A 20,441-nucleotide genomic window follows, 5' to 3' on the forward strand; every position below is an offset into this window, starting at 1 on the left:
TCAGTTTCAATCGAACTAGAGGTCCATGTACCTTGCGAACGAAAATTGGTATGATTCTTTCGTTTTAAGTTAAATTCTCGAGAACCAAGCAGAATGTGAGGATGCTGCTGTAGTTTCATCAAATTCCCCAAGATTTGATCGGGAAGTCACTGAGAGACGCCAGGTTAATTAAAATAATTGACCCAGGATGCGCAAGTCGCATGGTGCGTGCGAGCGCAAAGTCCCGCCAAACCAACAATTTGTCCTCTGATAATTTTTATTGGGGGTGTAATATATTAATTTTAATCAATTATCTAATATTTGTAATATTAAAAATTAATACTTAATCCACACAGTGAAAATTTATTTAAACCACTATTTTTATTTTATTTTATTTTATTTATTTAAAGATGATATTAAAGCATTCATGGTTAAATAACTGATTTTTATTTTTAAAATATAAATATATATTATAGGTCACTAAATTATAGTTTACTCATTTTCTTACATGCCCTTCGTCTCTTGAAAATAATACACTAACAAAAAGATAACAAAATCCTAAATGCGTCACAAAAATTCTAAATGAAGCCTTAAGCTAACTCTGAAAAAAGAAAAGGCACAAAAGAATACAAATTCCTGGCATGCAGTTGTGTAGAAGAATTCACCAATGCTATAAGGCGTCACAATTCCTGGAGGAATAAAAGAAAAAGACTAGCTCAAGCCTCAAGTTAATCGTTTATGGCAATTCGTATAAAAAATCAAAGGACTGAAAATTAAGATGGCAATCCTGTGCCAAGCCCCATTCGATTATTTATACTCCTAGCTGATTACAGTTGGAAAGAATTAATATTTCAAACCAAATCATTGTCACCCTATGTTATAAAGAACAGTGAAGCTTCACACTATCAATTATACAGGGGAAGAGAGGGGGGGGAGGGGGAGATCAAGTGCTAAAATACAGCTTCTTTTCTCCATTTCAAACTGCTTGTATATGACTACCATTACCCTGTTTTTACTCTTAACCCACTGCTGGAGCATTGGCATGAAAAGCCGACTGCCTCGACGGCTCACCTATTAATTTCAGGGAGAGCGGCGAAGGCTCTCTTTGGCCTCTCTCAGTCTCTCCTATGCTTAGATGAGACATGCCAACCAGATCATCCACATTGACAGGCTCCTTGGGAAAGATGGGAATTGGCTTTAAGACCTCATGATTTGATGTCTCTGCAGCCTTTAGTTCTTGAATGGGGACAGTATTAGCAGGCCAAAATGGATAAGGGATTGGCACATAAGCTGGAAAGAATCCCGGAACAAACGGTGTGAATTCACTCAACTGAGGGACAATTGGAGTGGATTCACTTAATCTGGGAACAGTTTGACTTGATTCGCTGGAATCCATCACTGTTTCATCAGGTTCTTTAACTTGTTCTTCTGATGCAGTTTGCATAGGTTCATATTCTGGCTTCAGAGATAGGTTCAGTGAAGGTTGCGTGTCTGCTTTATCAGTTCCTCCTAAAGATGGCAACTCTTGTTCTTCTGGTACTGTCTGGGGTTCTGCAGCCTGAGAAAGTATGAGAATTATTTCATCAACTCCTAAGGATGAACAATAACACAATTGAAAAATCTTTCTCCTCATCTAGTCATAATAGAGATTCAAACAACCATGGGCTAAATAACACCTATTCCTGCATCAAATTACTCACTTACTTAAGACTAAAAATAGATACATGAAAAGCAACTTGGATTAGTACATGTCCTGCATTATCGCATCATAAAGAGCATTGCACTACTTTTGAGAAAAGAGTTGCTTGTCTTCAATTTTTGACAGTTTTACATATAAAATGAGATATAATTTGGTAATACAGCAAGAGCAAAAAGCAAATGCCAGATTGAAGCCAACTGCCATCGGTGTTAACAGATGTGCATGTATAAACATGTAAAAATAACATAAAGAAGCATGACGAACCATGTCAAAAAGACTGGAGCGTCTCTTTCTTCTTGTGGCATTGGTCTGGCGGATGAAGTACTTCTGAGCATGGCTTGCTACCTGGGTAGGAGTTCTAGACACCACATAATTTCGAGCTATTCCACGCCAATCTCCTTTCCCCAATTTCTGAAGACCAACTAAGAATAGCCTATGCTCCTCTTCTGTCCATGGGACACCTAAAATCCAAATACAAAACAAATAAGTGAAAAGATTTTCATATACAAGCAATGTGAAAACTTTGGATAAGGCGATACAGGGTAAATATTAATATTAGATCGGTAATTGAATAAGAATAATAAGAATCATCATCATCATCGTTGTCATTTCAATAATATATTTTGAAAGTGCAGCAAATTATATGGTTTTTGACTTCTTAAAAATGGGCTACTTTCTGAAGAAAAGAACACCACGACAACCCCTGGATGCCCAAAAGAACAAAGTGAAGGAACAATGATGAGTAAGTGAACTATGTATCACTTATTTAAAGTGCAGTTCCTAGTTTTATAAAAAGCATAAGTTGCAAGAAAGCAGACCAACTTCAAAATGCCAATTAAATATTAATCTAATCACTCCATTACAAAATCCCTACAACCAGAATATTGGAAGCATGGGATTACTTCAGTAAATGCATATGATCGAGTGCCAAATACAGGGAATTAAAAATTTTGATGGAAATCACCTTAAAATGCAGAGCTTAAGTCCAATCAAATAGTTGCTCCTATTTGGCAGAATAGTCCAGTTGGTGCATGTCTGCCAATGGATCCAACAGTAGAATGAAGACATGATCATGTAATTTAATGCAATTCCAACAATCTAAATACAAAATCTGTAGCAACTTCAGCTTCGTAGAACTTAGATTACAATAGAGGCTGGAATTTCTACAGAAATATAGAGAGGGAACACACTTTTGTTGTTTTGGTAATCAGCAAAACACTTGCAGACGAGCTAGAATACATTACTCTGAACTATTTCATAATATACTAACTATTAAGGCTTGATGCACAGGCATTCTGAATTAAACAGTGACTCTTACTTCCCTGAACTTATTTATTATAGAGTCAGGATAAACCTTACGACTCAGAAAGAATCATGTGAAATATAGTATTGCAGATGATGGAGTAATATTACAGAAATATTTCAAAAAGTGATAATACGTGAGAAATTAACAATGATACAAAACAGAGTATCTTTCACAATCACATGAAAGTGTGAAGGAAAGATCTTGAAGATGTTGTTCCAACAAGAAGGTTAAAGATGAAGAAAATGGCAACAAAAGCTTCAAAACTAACATGGGGATATTGCTCACTGTCGTCCACTCATTTTCTTCCTGTCTTTGTTGCTCTACGATCTTTCTTCATAAAACATCCTAAAAGTCATTAGAAAGTGAAAGGAACTTCAAGCTAAGCAACATCCTCAACTCTGCACTTCATAATTTACTAGGCTGCCAATCTACTATGTGCTCTCTCTACCATCAAAAAATTTACCGAAATTGGGTAGACACCTGGAACTCCAAACTTAAACTTAAAAAAAAAAAGAGAGAGATAGAATAGAAACAAGAGTTCCCATACAAATCCGATAAGGTACTTTCACCAGAAAGGCCCAAGCAAGAAAATAGTTTAGCAAACTCTAGGGAGTGATATTTTCATGATAAATTGACAACAGAATCCCGTACACTTTCATTGCAAGAGCAGGAAATATAAATGAAGTATTTTTTTTTTCATTATATTGTCAGGACCTGGGCTCATTGACCCTGACTCCAGCGGCAGCTCACCATTTCTGGAAGAAATTGCCACAACAGATTTGAAGAGAAGAAGATTCGAGAGAGACAGAAAATAGAGAATTGAGAACAGAGATAGCTGTAAATATAATTCAACGAGTGAATCAGCTTTGTAGAATACAGCTCTTATATGTACTGCATAAGCATGAAGCATATATCACTAGCAATGAAAACGTGTTAAGACAAAGCGCAATTGTTTGAAAAGGACAAAAATTTCTTATTACCATCTTCCGCAATAAGGCCCTCAATATATTCTATCTGAAACGAACTATACAATTTGAAGTCATTTCCGGATAAATAAAAATCCAAAAATGAGTTAACTTTGGAGATAAAAACGATCCAACAAACAAATAATAAGAACCACCGGGATCTTCAAATAAAATCCAGAAACCAAAACCAGCATCGAGTAGACAAACACAACCTCCCACAAACAAGTTCAGGTAACACAGAGCTCAAAACGACAAGAAAATTTAATATTATTATTAAGAACTAAAAGTAAGGATGAAACGTAACTGAGCATTAAACGAACAAAAAATTCTCCAAGTTTAGATAACTGAAAAACCAACATGATGAGCAAAATTAAAATTTGAAATTTAAAATTTAAAATATGGATCATTACCAAACAGAAGTAATCATCATCAACTTGGACCGTATACAAAAATTATATCAAATAAGCATCCTCACGATCACCCAAAACAAATTATTTGAGAAAAAAAACGAAAAGTTCGAAAATTAGTTTTTTTTTTTTTTGCCAGTGATAATTATAAATCATGTCAGAAAGGAAAACCATTCAAAAACATATCGGGTAAAACGGATAAAAGAGACCGTATCTTTATCTTTTTTGCCGCGGAAAAACATGAAAAAGCTTACCTTTCTTTCTCTCTCCGCGTCGAGTAGTGGAGCAGCTAGCATGGACCGGGTCATCAGACAGATACCCGTCCGGAACGTTTCGCGAATCACGGACGTGATCCGATAAGGGAGAGCCGGGATTGGGTGAAGCGGCGGCTGATGATGAGGAATGATAGTGTGCCGACAAGTTGCCCATACTAGCACTCTTCTTAATAATGGACCCATCGGTGAGTCTGACACCGAAGAGCCTGACTCCGGCAGCAGAAGACGCCGACGAAGATGAGCCTCCAGTAGAGCGCGTGGGGCAGGTGCGGGAGTTGTGGCCGTTATTGCTGCAATGCGAGCATCGTCGAGTCATGGTGACTGAGTCGGCCGAATCACCACCGAGTTAAACGGAGCAGGGATAGTTCAGAGAAACAAACGAGTGGATAAATATAGTACTTTATAAATAGAGTCTCTAGAGAGAGAACGAGGAAGATATAGAGAGAGAGAGAGAGAGAGAGAGAGAGAGAGAGAGAGCAAAAGGTTGCATGGAAGGATAGGAGATTGAAGGAGTGAGGAATTTATTTAGGGGAGAGCCAGATGGTGGGGGTGGGCTAGGGGTAGGGGTAGGGGTAATTTGGGAATTATGGATTTCTGTGGGACTTTATGAGCGGGATTAGAGGATAGAGGAGGGGATCGTTCGTTGGCGAGTGATGAATTTACGTTTTTATCCTTCAACGACGGATGAGATGACGTTTTCTTTCCTTCTTTTACTATAATTACATGAAAAAAGAAATTGCTTCAACTTAATTTACTAACGACAATAATAATATAGTTATATAAAAATAAACAAAATTCGAAATTTCACACTTTGAGTTCATAGAAGGGATTTAGATAAAAATTATCCTTATCAATTTATTAAAATCAGAAAATATTATTTTTTTCAAATGTTAATTATTTAATTTAAATGTTAGAATGAGATTGTGGATAAAACGGGTGAAAAAATAAAAAAGAAGTGAATGAGGTGTAAAAAGTAAAATGGTTGTTGGAATGTTGCGTGTGGTATGACAAAAGCTAATAGTTTGAGCTGGAAAAAAACAAAAAGGAAAGAAAGGCTTTCAAAACGTGGAACCAACTGAGCTTGCTGCTTCTGCCTTTCTATCAAAGCCGTGTCGCTGTTTCATCTTCCTATCAATCAAATGACTGACCATAAAAATAAGAAAAAGACCAAAATGCCCTCCATATCTGCTTAGGTGGGGGGGAGGGGGGATTCGAAATTCTACGAAAATATCGAAATTAATGATTGGATGAATTACGGCGAAGGAGTTTCAAATTGGGAATTAGGACTACCCACGAACCGACCCTAATGTGTAATCTTGAATGGATGAAGTTGACCAACCACAGCGTTAAACGTGAAATTAAACATGGCCCACATATACTTAGTGTGGGGCCTTTCTAAAGTATCACCGCACACGACCACTGATCGGATTAATATATTTTAATTGGGATAGTGTGATTGATGATTTTGGTAATCTGATGAGGAATGGCCGCTAATTATTATGTCTTTCAAAGGTCTTTTGCTTCAACTATTGATTTGGTGTCCCATCAATTAAAAGCTCAATCCTAACTTTTTGCACACCCTTCTTCTACTTGTATTATTAATTATTTTTTGTTAATTTCAATTCACTTTTATAATAAAAAAATACTCGCTCTACTCTTTTTTTATTTTTACAGAAGTAACATTTCGATTCAGAGTAATATATATTTTTTAAAAAAATCTCACAATACTTAATTTATTATTTAAAATAAATTATAATAATAGATAACTATTGAAATGTCACATATGAAAATTTAAGTTAGAATTGGATAATCATCTCATCCTAACAATGATGGGTGTGTGAAAGCATCTAATGCAAAAAGCAGTATATTCTTAATGCCAAGGGATAACTTTAACCAACTAAAAAAAGGATTGTCTATTTTAAAATCAGGAGTAAGAGATAGAATTTTAATAAATTATAACCAAACAAAATCAAGTTCTGTTATCTTGAAAGCTATTTGAAAAATATATTGTTTTAATTCAAATATATAAAAATTATGACATGGAGGAGTATATTATCTAAAAATATGTATCAATAATATTATTTTATCTTATTATTAGACTGACATTGCAGTAAAAATTTTAATAGATAGTTTTAAATTTAAATTCTAGATAAAAAAATATTTTAAAATTAAAAAGAATATACATTTTAATATAAATACAGATTAATAAGAGATGATGAAAATTAAATATTAAAATTGATAAAAAATTTTGATTGGTTTAAAAATATCACAATTTTACGGATAGTTAAAATTTTTATTTTTTTTTTAATTAAGAAAGAGTTTATTTATCTTGTAAAATAATAATCCAAGAGACAATCACGAATGTCAATCCAAATCTTGAATCTACCATGATGAATAGACTCTTTAGCTAATAAATGGGCGGCTCTATTTTCTGAACGCCGTACCCAACGAACATGAATGTTATTATGAGACCGCATAGCATCCTTGCAATCAGAAACAACTAATTCAAACTCTGAAAAGTCATCCAGAGGATAGCGAATAGTCAAGGCTAAGTATTGGTTATCCGTAAAAATACAACCAATCTAAAGAAAACAATCTCTAGTATAAGATAAATATTGACGCAAGGCCAAAACTTCAGTAATAATAGGTTGCCCACCCCTCATAGAAACCCGAAATTGCAATGGAAAAGAAGTTTTTCAAGTCCTCAAATACTGCTGCAAAATCGAACAAATCAGTACTAGCAAAGACTGTACAATCAATGAATGCAATACAAAACTTCAAGAGTGGTAGTCTCAACCAAATGGAGCACACAAGGAACAGATGGGTGAGATAACGTCCTTGGCCGAACCACAAGTGAAGCCACATATCATTAAAATATGAACTAGTAGCATGATGAACCTCACTAGATGACAAAACTTTATTGACCCACAATCTTTCATTCCTGACATACCATAACTTCCATGCATATATAGCCATATTAATTATTTAAATTTTAAATTTTTAAATTTATTTAATTATAATAACTTTTTAAATTAATATTAATTATATTTAAATTAATTTACATAGCATGTTACACGTGATTATTCTTACCATATAAAAAACTTAATTAATTGAAGTTAAATCCTGATTAAAATTTTAAATTTTTAAATGAAATTATTATTTAAATAATTGAAAATTAAAAATATTAATTATATAATTTAAAAATTTTAAATAATTAAGTTTAAATTTTAACATTATATTATAAAAATAATATTATGTGGTGTATTATATAAATTAATTTAAATATAATTAAAATTAATTTAAATAATTGTTATAATTATTTCATCCCTCTACTGAAAAGTGGTCGTGAAAGGAGACTGCTTTAGCTTTGAATGCTTACCCAAACTCTTTGACAGACTCGGTTGTGAAACAAATCCTCCCTTAGCGAATTGACCGTTCACTCATGATTTCATGGGAACAAGGAATAAGCGGTCTTATCTGCTGTTGCCGTTGCCGATTTGATCTTTTCTTTTCTGGGTGTGGACGAGACAAAATAAATTTTTAATTTTTAATATAAATTAAAAATTTTAATTATAAACTGAAAATATAAAATTGTGATTTTTTGAACTAATAGGGTTTAAAAAAAACATACTCGATTTTAAAAAAGTGTACGGACATGTGGGAAAAGCAGTAGATAGAGGGAGGGTTGGAGTGAGCCACGTGTCATGAGATGGGTTAGAAGACAGATGAGATAAGGTGGAGAAGTCAATGTTTGTTTTTATTATAAGGAATGCAATGCAAAGGGATAACATAGAATAGAGACTGCTTTTCATCTTGTTGTGGCTAAGCCATATCAAATAAATAAAGTTATCTTCAATTCTACGGGGGAAATTCAATTTCCTTCCATAACATCTCAATCTAGCATTAACATCCTTCCAATCACCCAAAGAAAAAGAAAATTACCGATTTAACCCTTTTCCCATGCATGTGCATACTTTTTTTTTTTTACATATTATTGTTAAAAAAAGCGAAATATTTAATTTACTCTTTAGTTTGGGTGACGATGAATGAGCAAAATAAAATAATTGGAAAAAAAAAGAAGAGGATATTTACATGTTAATAGAAAAAAGAGAAAGAAAAAGACAGTTTTGACCAAAATCTAAACTTTGTGAAGCCTGAGATTTAGCCGCCCTCATGATTTTATAAACCTAACAGAGCTGTCCCACACCACAGCGTTTTCAATTATTTTATTTTTGAACTATAATAAATAATTATACCTATTATTAATAAATACTTACATCCTGATTATAAATTCATTAACTCAATATTCTATAACATTTTCAATAAACTTAATTTAATTAAAATTAAATAAAAGACACTTAAACTAAATTTATTAATTTATATACGATATTTTGATATTCAAAAAATAAAAACAATATTTATCCTTTTTCTTTTTATCTGCTACCAACGTCTAATTATTTCACTACAAATGTGTTAAGAGTTCCTCCTATACTAAACGGCCATTTTATTTTTTCAATGCGTATGCAGACAAGACTGAGAAATGACTATGACTGCTCTTTTTTCTCTTATCACATCACCAAATTAAACCTCCTTTAGGATGGGCCGCATGTGAAATTTATTCAACCTATTTCAGACTGAGCCTCCTTCAAAATAAACCGGGTTTATCCGACTGGATTTTTTGACTGGACTGAAACGCACAATTGAAGATTGTTTCACTGCATAGATCATTAAAGTCTAGTCTGATTTTGTCCCGGGTAAAGTCTAGTTAATCTGATTTTGTCCATATAAAAGGTCCAGCAGTAATCAATATAAAAAATTAAAAAAAATTCAAATTTATTGGTGTTAGACTAAATTACTTCACTTTTTGTTGCAGTCTTAAATCGGATAATCTCAGTTTCTTGATTTGATATTTCTTGAGTTAAAATTAAATTGAAACGGCTACGTTTCCTTGGGTTTGTGGAACTTCACCATTATCATTTTTCTCTGTGAGCCATTTTATCAATATCAATAAAAATTCAAGCCAAACATGGAGGAATATATTAAATCTCACATCAGATAAAAATTAAGAAAAAAAATTTCATTAATATCTTGAATAATCATCTTCCAATAAATACATTTTAGAGCGAGATTAAACTCCATTCATCCTATCAACCCTTCATTAAGAAATTGTTTTTCTCACACTACTCTGACGAAATGAAAAATCAAAGAACACAGTTGAATTTCATTCTGCTGGATCTCCAAGTCAACAGCTATTCGACTGCATTCAACTACCACCACATACTTTGCTACCCATCAAATGACTTGCACAACATCGTATCAAACAAAAGATTAACATAAAAAAATACTTCAAAAATTAATAATGAAATTGCAGAGCAGCTAATTATGCGACTAAAACTGGACATCCACTTTTTTTTTTTGCCTTTTTTTATTTTTGTGGGGTGGTCACCTTCAGGGTGGGAAAGAGATGAAGCTTCTGCCATTTCACCTGTAGTTTCGGTAGGCCGGACTGTACATACAGCTCTCAGCATACTTCACCAGGTCCTTCGGCTGAGGAAGACGAGTGGCCAAACCTATACATAATACCATTTCCAGATGGTAAACATACATATTGTAAAGGAAATACTTGGCTGGACCCAGTCCACCATGAACCAATACACCTCCAAAGCATAAATAAACAAATGTATCTCACTTTAATGTCTCTTGAATTCATGGTGAATCGGGTTCAGTTAAGGATTTCCCCATATGGCAATTGCTGCATTATAAGTATAAAGGACTCACCAAGTTCATAAGCTTTAGCAGCTACATTGGCAGCAATTTGTGCTGAAATTTTTCTAATGTTTGAGAATGGTGGGTATATGAGTCCCTTGTCGAAGTTCTCCTGTGTCACCTGTGCAGCCAATGCTTGCGCTGGAACAGGGAAATAAGCACAACATGGAATAAAAATCCAGGAACAAAACCTCCATAATCCTCTCCTAAAAATCTGAAGTACGTGTATGTTTTGTTCACTTACATGCTGCCAGAAGCATATCATCATGAACACGGATTGTACCAGACATTATCAGACCTAGACCAAATCCAGGGAAAATGTATGCATTGTTTGCCTGAACAAAAAGGAGTACGTGATTCAAAATTTTTATCTGATGCATCAAATATTGCTAACTAAAAGTCATTGAAGTTCTCAAGACTTCCTACCTGACCAGGCGCATGAACTTCCCCCTCATATTCGACAGGGGCAAATGGGCTTCCACTAGCAAAAATGGCACGACCCTGCACGTAAAAGGGAGAGAAATGTTAGTACTAAAATCCAGCAGTAAGAAAAAAAATCAGATGGAAAAATATTCCTTTGGAGAAAAGTCACTGTGATATGCTAATTCCTTTTGCATAAATAACAGAATTGAGATGTATGTTTGCATTACCTTAGTCCATGTATAAGCTTCTTCAGCAGTACATTCAGACTGTGAGGTTGGATTGGAAAGAGCAAGAATTATAGGTCTCTGCATCCATCATGCAAAAGATGATTATTTTAGAGTTCAAACTTCAACACCAAAGTAGACGGATCCATGGACAGAGATTCACCTCATTGAAGGAGGCCATAGCCTCAACCACTTCTTTAGTAAATGTTCTTCCTACCCCTGATGTTCCAATCAACACTGTTGGCTTAATGTCCTGGTGGAAATCAGACAAGCAAAGAGAGCAAGAAGATACTTTTTTATCTTTCATCATATGAGAACAGAGGAGAGAGAGAGAGAGAGAGAGAATTCATACATTGACAGCATCCAGAAGTGTTTTTAGTGGTTCATGTTCATGAGCCCAGGGCTTCTTGAAATGTTGGAGTGATTCCTTACGGGAACTGACAATCAACCCCTGCAAAGGAATTACACGTGCAGATTTATAACTGATTAGAAAAAAAAAAAATAAAGAGAGAAGCTATGGTTCTCCTCCATAGCCAGAATCATTACAGACTTTTACTACCTTTGAATCCACAAGCCAAATATTCTTGCGAGTCTCTTCCGCTGGCTTGTTTGTCTATACAAAGAGGAAGACAATACTTACAACTGTTTAGTCCATTTGCCATCAATGCTTTTCTTAATCATATACGAGTGAAAAAAGTACATGCAAAAGAAGTGATTTCAGACCTGTTTGGACATCTCAAGGGCTATGAGTTCTGCAATTCCAGTGCCTGCCTGTCATCAGCAACTAAATGAGACATAAAAAATTCATAGCAGAAAAAGAAATTTGAAAATGGATGATAGTGTTGATGATGCAGTCATGGTAAGGATTGAGGCAAGCAATTTATTATTTTCCTGTTCTCAGCTTACATAATACATAGTCATAAACTTCTTTAAATCCACATTTTGATTTAGGATTCTCCCTTCACTTGTTGCAATATTCAATAACTAGTAAATTAAGCATTATCAGTATAAGTAGGTATCTAGTATCTACTCACCTCTCCAGCACCAAGAAATAAGAATCTATGGTCAGCTAGGGTTCCTCCAACTAATTTAAGTGCTGCAACAAGCCCTGCAAGGACCACAGATGCTGTGCCCTGAAATAGAACAATTGATTCAATTATTAGAGCTATGTCCATCCTAATTGCTACAAATACTGTAAAAAAAAAACTTACCTGAATATCATCATTGAAAACAAGATGAGTAGTACCATATTTTGCAAGCAGATCAAATGCATTGTGGTTTGCAAAGTCTTCAAACTGCAGAGTTTGATACAGATTTTTGAAAAAAATGGGTTCATGTAAGATTAGCCATGAAAAGGTAGATATGTAAAACTAATCTAACAAATGGATGAAGTAGTGCAGAAATCAACAAAAGGATCATCAGTGTCTGTCTGAGGCTAACTACCTGAACGAGGATTCTCTCACCATAATTCTGCTTGACTGCACTCATGAATTCATATAGCAGTTCAGAATATTCCTGAAATGAAGAAAAGCAATCCACTTTAAATTTTAATATAACAGAGAATTAGGCAGCACATATAAAAGAAGCTCATGAACACAATAGACACAAAAGTTAGGTGAAAATATCATGTACCTGTCCAGTAGCTCTTCTTTGTCTGAGCCCTATGTAGAACTCATCATTTAACAGCTTCTCGTTGTTAGTTCCCACATCAATTGTTATAGGAAGGCACTGCAATAATTGACATAATTGATATTTTGTTTGTTAATGATAAGGGAAATGATGACCAGATTCAAAATCTGTCGAGCTTTGCTGCATTTCCTATAGAAGTACATGCAGCTGATATAGGCATTGTCATCATCAAACGAAAAAGAAAACAGAGTAAATCACTAAAACATCATCCTCCAGTCGTAGGAAACGGTGGCATCACTCTAAAAAGTACGAAGTTCTGCCTGAACAGGCTTAGACTAAGAAGCTAGATGCACAGGCTCAGGCTTGTCCAACCCAAAAAAAGGAACAAAAGCAAATTTAAAAAATAGAAAAAAAAAACTTATTATTATGCCAATGCTTACTGCTGAAGGACGAACTCCTCCGAGTGCTGTATATAAAGAGAGTTTCCCAACAGGTATCCCCATGCCCTGAGAAAATTAAAAAAAAACCGTCATTGATGACATTTCTGTGCAGGTGTGCACATGCATGGTGTGAGTGAGAGAGGGAGATGAAGGATAAAAGAATCACATGAACTCTTGGAAGTGCATTTAGATAGTCCTCACCTGACATCCAAGGTCCCCTAGCCCCAAAATACGTTCACCATCAGTAACAACAATGACTTGAATATCCTTCTCAGGCCAGTTCCTCAACACCTCAAGAATTCTACCCCTGTAAAAGAAAATTTATCAGCTGTCAATTGATGGAAAGCAAGCAGTGAAATACAAATTATGTTACCACAAATATGAAGAACACAAAATATAATGCATGGTATTTACTTTTCTTTCAAACTGATGTAAAGACCCTGAGGACGACCAAAGATGCTTCCATATTTCTGGCATGCCTCACCAACGGTTGGAGTGTAAACTATAGGTAGCATCTCCTCAACATTGTCAATGAGAAGCTTGTAGAACAGTTTTTCATTGCTCTCCTGCAATAAGGTAGAATATTTATTTCATATTTTCCATTAAATAAAGCTGGAAAAATAAAACAGCAATTCTAGAGAAAGGCACTACTACTTATTCACTATAGCAATTACACTAGTAAAATAGGCAATGCAGGCTAGAGAAGCAAATAGTGCCCTTATTAGCAAATGTTTTGCAACAAAATTAATCAACAGTATTCACACTGCTCATAAATACTGAATCAGTTGGCATAAAAATATGAGTAGGTTATAATTCTCCATTTGAAGCATAAATAATAAAGGTAAATAACTTAGTGCAGAAAATCTTAGAAATTATGTGGCTACCTGAAGATCCATCATAGCCATGTACTTTTGCAGTGGAAGTTGATACTGGCGAATAATGTGCATCATTTTCTTCACCTGTCCAACTCGGGAGCCAAAAGTTTCATCAGCATTTTCATGTAAAATAATTTCTTTAAAAAAAATCATAAAAAATAGTTAAAATACATCAAGGGGCAACAAGTAAAAAAATCAACCTGGAGCTCCTGAGAAACTACTGCTGGTGGCAGAAGGCCACGCAAGTAGTGAGCATCTCTCTCTTTATCACTGAAGCCAAGTCCTTTGTTGTAGCGTGGATCTCGCAACAAAGAATAACCACTACAGCATATGGTAGCAGAACAAAACCAGTTCAGATTAGCTTAGCTCATGACAATCAAAGTATTAAGATAGATAGCAAAAGAACATAGAAAATGGATGCTCCAAATGAAACTTTCCAAAGCAAAATAGCTAAAAACTTTCAATACAAATCTCTTTTTCTCTAAAACATTCCATCCCTCCCCCCTAACACTCCCCTCCACAAAAAGAAAGAAAGAGAGAGAGAGAGAGAGAGAGTACACATAACATGATGTTTAATTATTTAAAAATCAGAAAGGCTATAAAAGAGGTTCACAGAATAAGATTGCAAAAAAAAAAGACAGAGAACACCTAAATAATGAGAAAAGTATACTGAATAAATATATAATTCTTTTGCTTTGCAAATATTATTATATTATTATTTATTGTCTAACCAAACATTGATCTTTTGCTCTCAAAGTAAAATAAAAAAGAGAAAATGCAACTAAGCCAAATCAAGCATAAAGTATATTCTGCAGTAGTGATTCATGCAAGAAACCAATAAGAAATTGACAATATAAACAAATGAAGTTATTCATTTTTTTTTTAAGAAAAACACAAATATAGTATTCACCACTTTTCAGCAAAGATGTAATGTTTTTGTTTTTATTTAAGAGCTTGATCTTATTAAGTTTACTAGTAGCCTCGTTTAAAACCAATATTGGATGGTCAATTCCTGTAAGCAGTCCTACATGAGAACTATGGTTTCATTGTATAATATCCCATCTAAAGTAGCACACGCAACTTACATCAACAACAATACACGACAAGTTAAAAACATTGACATCATCGAAGATCCAAAAATTCTAATCAAAATCGAAACACAGAAGGAAAATGAGAAGGCGAATACTACAAATTTTACATAATTCTACTTACCTAGCAACAGAGAGGGACCAAGGCGTGACAAACTGGTCCTCGGTGGCGGTATCCTCACCGTATACATCGCGGACGCCACCAGCAACTGTGTTAAGCACAGCAGCTCCATCTCTAATTTCCTGCAGTGTGTTCTCCATCAAGACGCTGCCGTTTGCTTCCCTATTTGGATTCAGCGCCACTATTTTTAATGAAGTTGGAGCTTTAGGAACGAGTCCTCTCTGCTTCGCCGAGAAAGGGCTGCACGAGCCTGAGATGCCCGTGTTACTCTGTTCAACATCATATAAAATAGGAAGAATTTGGTTATTTTGAATTTATAACAAAATCTATGTGAGTGAAGAAGAATAAGGACGAAAAAGACAAGCAGACAACGCATAGAAATGGATAATCTACTGGATCAATAAACTATATTTCCAGAAATTAAAAGTAGATTAAATTTAAATCTATTTAGAACCCAGATATGGAAAAGTAATCTCTACAAGAAAAATACTCAAAACATTTTGATGGTTTTAAATGTAAGCAGGGATTAAAAGGAACACACCCAGAAATGCAAATAAAATAAGCACAAATTAAAGAAAATATACAGGTTGCTGCTGAGGATGTGAATGCAAACGTAAACTTAGAATAAATTGTGCAAAGTGTAAAAGGAATAGAATGGGAGTGGTTTATATTACCAGGAAATTGCTCTTCAAGGAGATCATGGCGGAAGAAATGTGGTCACAGACAGAGTCTTTACCGTTCTATAAACACTCTGTGTCCCTAAAGAACATAAGCAGAAAAAATAGAAGAACAGAGAGAGAGTTGAGAGAGTCCGTAGGAGGAAAGATATAAACTTGTGGGCAGCTCTGGTTTCTCTCTCTTGCGCCCTCCCTCTCTATCTGCTAAACAGAGGAGGGAGAGAGAGAGAGGGGGACAATGGGATCGAGAAATGGCAATGAAATGGAGGAAGCCAAAACGTGTCTTAACTCACTCACTCTCCCCCAGCTTTTCCCTTTTTTTTTTTTTTTTAAATCTATTTTTATTTATTTACTTGAAATGACATGTGTGCAACTGATTTTGTCCAAATATTACCGATGTGTCCTAAAGTTTAATGTGGGAATGTGTCGTGTGTGGGCCATCGCACGGAGTTTTGGATTTGTGGCTGTGAATGATAGTGCACGTAAGCAGCAAGTGTTATTGACAAGGTTGTTTTTTATTATTATTTTAAAATTTTAAATTTTAATTAAAATTATTAAATCATAATTTATTTATATTTTTAGTTTTAAAAATCTTTTTTTTTTTTTTTCATAAAAGGTCAAATGAAAACAGAAATTGACAAAAGAAATGTGGGTGAAGCTTAAGCAACCACATCTTGAGAAGTCCTCCTCTCCACTTGACAACGAAACTAGATTATATTGTGCCCGCAACACATCAAGATCCAGCCACCAGAAGCAAACAGTGAAACGACAAAGTTAAGGAGAAGCACTAGTTTTAAGTTTTTAACGTTTTCTTCCTCCTCTGACAATGGCCATTTGGTTCTTAATTTAGCCCTTGGTTTTTAATTAGGCTGCAAGAGAAACAAGTGATAGCAGCACCAGGATATCCTTTTAACAATGGTATTCAAGGAGATGGAGATGGGTGTGTGCCTTGTAATCATCGACGGAGGTTGGTGGCGTTTGCATTTGGCAACCCAATTACTTGCGGGTAATATCAAGAGTTGTTGAGAGTTGATTTATTATAGAGATGATAACATGTTGAATTTAAAGAGTTGGGATTGTTATAATTAAGTTTAGAAATATTCAAATTTAAAAATTAATATTTATAGGATATTTATTATTTGAATTTATTTATATAAATAATTAATTTAATATAAAAAATTAAATTTAAATAGTTATAATTAAATTTTAATAAATTTAAAAATTTTATTTATAAAATACTGAGTCCGTTTATATAAATAATTAATTTAATGTAAAAAATATATTTTATAATAATATTTATAAATTTTTTATATGTTTTCATTTAAAAAATTAAATTAAATTTTTTAAAAAATATTAAAATTTTTAAATAAAAATTATTAATGAAAATAATTTTCTCCATAAAATAAATACCTCAAATTATTTATTAAATAATGCATTTAAATTCGTAAGTTTAGTATATGTCTTAATTAAACATGTATAGATATTGACATAAATATTTTTATTTTTTAATCAATACAATATCATATTTTTTTTATAAAAATAAAATATTATGCTTATTAATATTAATTTTTACATTAAATATTATTAATATTACATAAAAATATGTATTTATTAAAAGACTTTAAATATTTAATTTGCTAGTCTTTGTGTTTGTTCTTACACGGAATAAAAATTTAAAAGTAAGTCCACCCTATCAAAATTAATTAAAAATTTAATTTTATTATAATTTTATATTATAAATTTATATAAATTCAATTTAAATAAATAAATTTTGCTGATTTATTATATCCACTAAATTAAGCGCCGCATATACTAGTGTATGGTATTGCTTTTAATTATGGGTCATTTCTGGGCACGTTTTCTCTTTTTATTGGTGAAAATGACATCCCAACACTGAATTATTTGTAACAATAAAAAATTTAAAAAATATTAATTAATAAGTGGTATATATAAGAATGAATTAAGGGTGGCCGATAATTCCAAAGTTTGGAGCTTTCTTTTGAAAACATACTTCATATGTAGCTTTTTTCGGTTAGGAGAACATTTAGTAGTGTTTAAATCAGCTGCACAATTAATGTAGCCAAATCCAATTTTAATTAATCATTAATAATAATTTTAAATCATATATATAATATAGATTCGTATACTTAATTTAGTAATAAATACATCTAATTAAATTTGAGAGATTTCATATTTTACTCTTTTAATTTTTAATTTTATTTCAGAAAAAAAATTATATAATATATATATAATATAGCATTCGTATCCTTAATCTAGTAATAAGTGCATCTAATTAAATTTAAAAAATTTCAAATTCTACTCTTTTAATTTTTAATTTTATTTCAAAAAAAAATATATAACATAAAATTTCAAAAGATACCAGCCAAATTATTCTCTAAGTGTAAATTTTAAATAAAATTATAGAAGCAAGAGATGAAAAATATTATAAATATTATCTTTTATTTTGATATGATTTATTTTTTTAAATTTAAATTAAAAAGAATTAAATTATTTTATTTTAAATAATAAATTATTAAAAAATTAATTTTATTGAATTTTAAAAAATTTTAAATTCTGAAAATTATATGTATTATCTGTGAAAAGCCACGTGGCATTATGATTACGTTTGGCTTTGATGCAGAGCTGGCTAGGAGGTGGGTGAGTGCTGACTAATGTTTTCAGGTATTAAAAATTAATAAAAATGACTTTCTTTTAAATAATAGAAAATAAATTATTTTTAAAGAAAATTATATTATTTAAATATAAATTACTTCAATAAATTAAATAAACGAAACCTAAGTACAACATAATTACGAATTTAAATCCTGGAAATTATCCTCCTTTTAAAAGTCTTCTATGAATAATAATAAAAAAAATAAATAAAGCGGCTTCCATTGCAACCCCAAATGTAGAGGAAGACTTTATTTTTCCTAGTTTATATTTTGTAATTAATGTGGAAAAAAAAATATAATAATACATTAAAATATCTACCTGTCAAAAATAGTTAACAACATCTTGTACACGTGCTTAGTTAGTTGTCAACTAATCCATCTACAAATTTACAATTATCATTTTCATGGCCTTAATAATTGATTTATTAAATATGCTTTTTTTTTTTAAAAAATATTAATTATATTTTAAAAAATTGAATAAATTAGGTCAAATAAAATTCAGACTTGCAAATCTCTTAATAAACTCAACCTACTACCTAAAGTATTAATTAAAAATCTGAAGCAATATCAATCGTTTTGATGCTCAATGGGAAAACATCAATAGATAAATCGATTAGCTAATTAGGTATTTTTTTAGTAGTTGGATCGTAAGAGTTTGGATTGGAATCTAATAATTTATTACTAACATTTTTAACTATCAGATCAAATTATATTAAATAATAAAATAATATTATCAGATCAAATTATATTAAATAATAAAATAATATTTTTAAATCCAGTAAAATGTGTATTTTTTTTTCTTAAAATAATATGGGTAAAAAACCCAAATTATTCCATTCCATTTAACATATTTTTATTTCAAATTAATATAGACTCATACTTCAAGGCAAATTGATAAAATTAATTAGCTTTAATTGTCTGATTTAATAGTTAGAATATAGATTGATGGTCTGCGATGCATAGAAGAAAGGAGTTTACAATAGTTGGATAAGTTTCGTCTGAGAAGAGAGAGTTCATCTCCTTTTATTCTTTTCTTTTGTTAGCTAGTGAGGTCTAACGGCTCTACCATTATTGGACTACCTATTTCTGTCATATGGATACGTACATTATAACGGTCAGCTGCCTGCTTGCGGAATTGCGGCAGCCGATCGTCCCACATCGAAAGATTATAAGAACTTGGAATTGTATATAATAGCTAGCACAAAATTACTAAATGGGTTAACCATTTTGGGTCAAGTGGAAAGTGGGTTCAAAAGTTATTTGGGCCAATTCGGATCCGGCTGTTTCAATTTGTATAAGAGCCACCCTGGGTCAGAAAAATTGTGCGGAGCTAGTGGACCTGTGAGAAAAGGGCTACCCGTGAGAGACGAGACGAGGTGGAGCCGTCCGAGGTACTAGCGAACCACAATACCCAAGGGTCCGGTCCTGATTAGCAATTGTAATGGATTCAGTTGCGACGAGGACCGAGTGTAACGGTCAGCTACCTGCTTACGGAATTGCGGCAGCTGATTGTCCCACATCGAAAGATTATAAGAACTTGGAATTATATATAATAGCTAGCACAGAATTACTAAATAACTTGAGTTAACCATTTTGGGATAAGTGGAAAGTGGGTTCAAAAGTTATTTGGGTTAGTTCGGGCCCGACTGTTTCATACGTATTAAAATGTCAAATGTCTGTTTCATGCAAAACGACCATTTAATTCTCTCCGGTACGCATGTAACAAATTTGCTGGATAGATGGACCGGTTGTCCCTTCTTTTACTGGGTTTCAGAATCGGGCTAGATGTTGGGAGACTAAAGCCTATGGGAGTCTTGACCTCAAAGTCGAGTGATCTAGACCGGCTTACTGAAGAGGCCTTTTGACCCTTAAATTAAATCAGAGTTATCCTTTTA

The 20,441-nt window shown here is 33.0% G+C and overlaps 2 protein-coding genes across 2 annotated transcripts; both read right to left on the reverse strand.

Annotated features, from left to right (window-relative positions):
- Nucleotides 1–702: 702 nt before the first annotated feature.
- LOC110626627 (transcription factor MYBS3) lies at nucleotides 703–5,116 on the reverse strand. The gene is made up of 3 exons (XM_021772652.2): nucleotides 4,611–5,116; nucleotides 1,943–2,139; nucleotides 703–1,537 (listed from the first exon to the last, which is right to left on the reverse strand). Exons 1-3 carry the CDS (start codon nucleotides 4,945–4,947, stop codon nucleotides 998–1,000), a joined length of 1,074 nt encoding a protein of 357 aa, XP_021628344.1. The 5' UTR covers nucleotides 4,948–5,116; the 3' UTR covers nucleotides 703–997.
- Nucleotides 5,117–9,687: 4,571 nt separating this feature from the next.
- Nucleotides 9,688–16,148, reverse strand: LOC110626756 (NADP-dependent malic enzyme). Its single transcript, XM_021772827.1, has 20 exons — nucleotides 15,872–16,148; nucleotides 15,201–15,466; nucleotides 14,189–14,309; nucleotides 13,998–14,072; nucleotides 13,528–13,679; nucleotides 13,315–13,420; nucleotides 13,114–13,179; nucleotides 12,677–12,772; nucleotides 12,488–12,559; nucleotides 12,256–12,339; nucleotides 12,079–12,177; nucleotides 11,768–11,815; nucleotides 11,604–11,657; nucleotides 11,397–11,495; nucleotides 11,208–11,297; nucleotides 11,048–11,125; nucleotides 10,824–10,898; nucleotides 10,642–10,732; nucleotides 10,410–10,538; nucleotides 9,688–10,201 (listed from the first exon to the last, which is right to left on the reverse strand). The coding sequence occupies exons 1-20, from the start codon at nucleotides 15,896–15,898 to the stop codon at nucleotides 10,113–10,115; spliced, it is 1,917 nt and encodes a 638-aa protein (XP_021628519.1). The 5' UTR covers nucleotides 15,899–16,148; the 3' UTR covers nucleotides 9,688–10,112.
- Nucleotides 16,149–20,441: the final 4,293 nt, after the last annotated feature.

Source organism: Manihot esculenta, chromosome 11 (genome assembly GCF_001659605.2).
Source record: "Manihot esculenta cultivar AM560-2 chromosome 11, M.esculenta_v8, whole genome shotgun sequence".
NCBI lineage: Eukaryota > Viridiplantae > Streptophyta > Magnoliopsida > Malpighiales > Euphorbiaceae > Manihot > Manihot esculenta.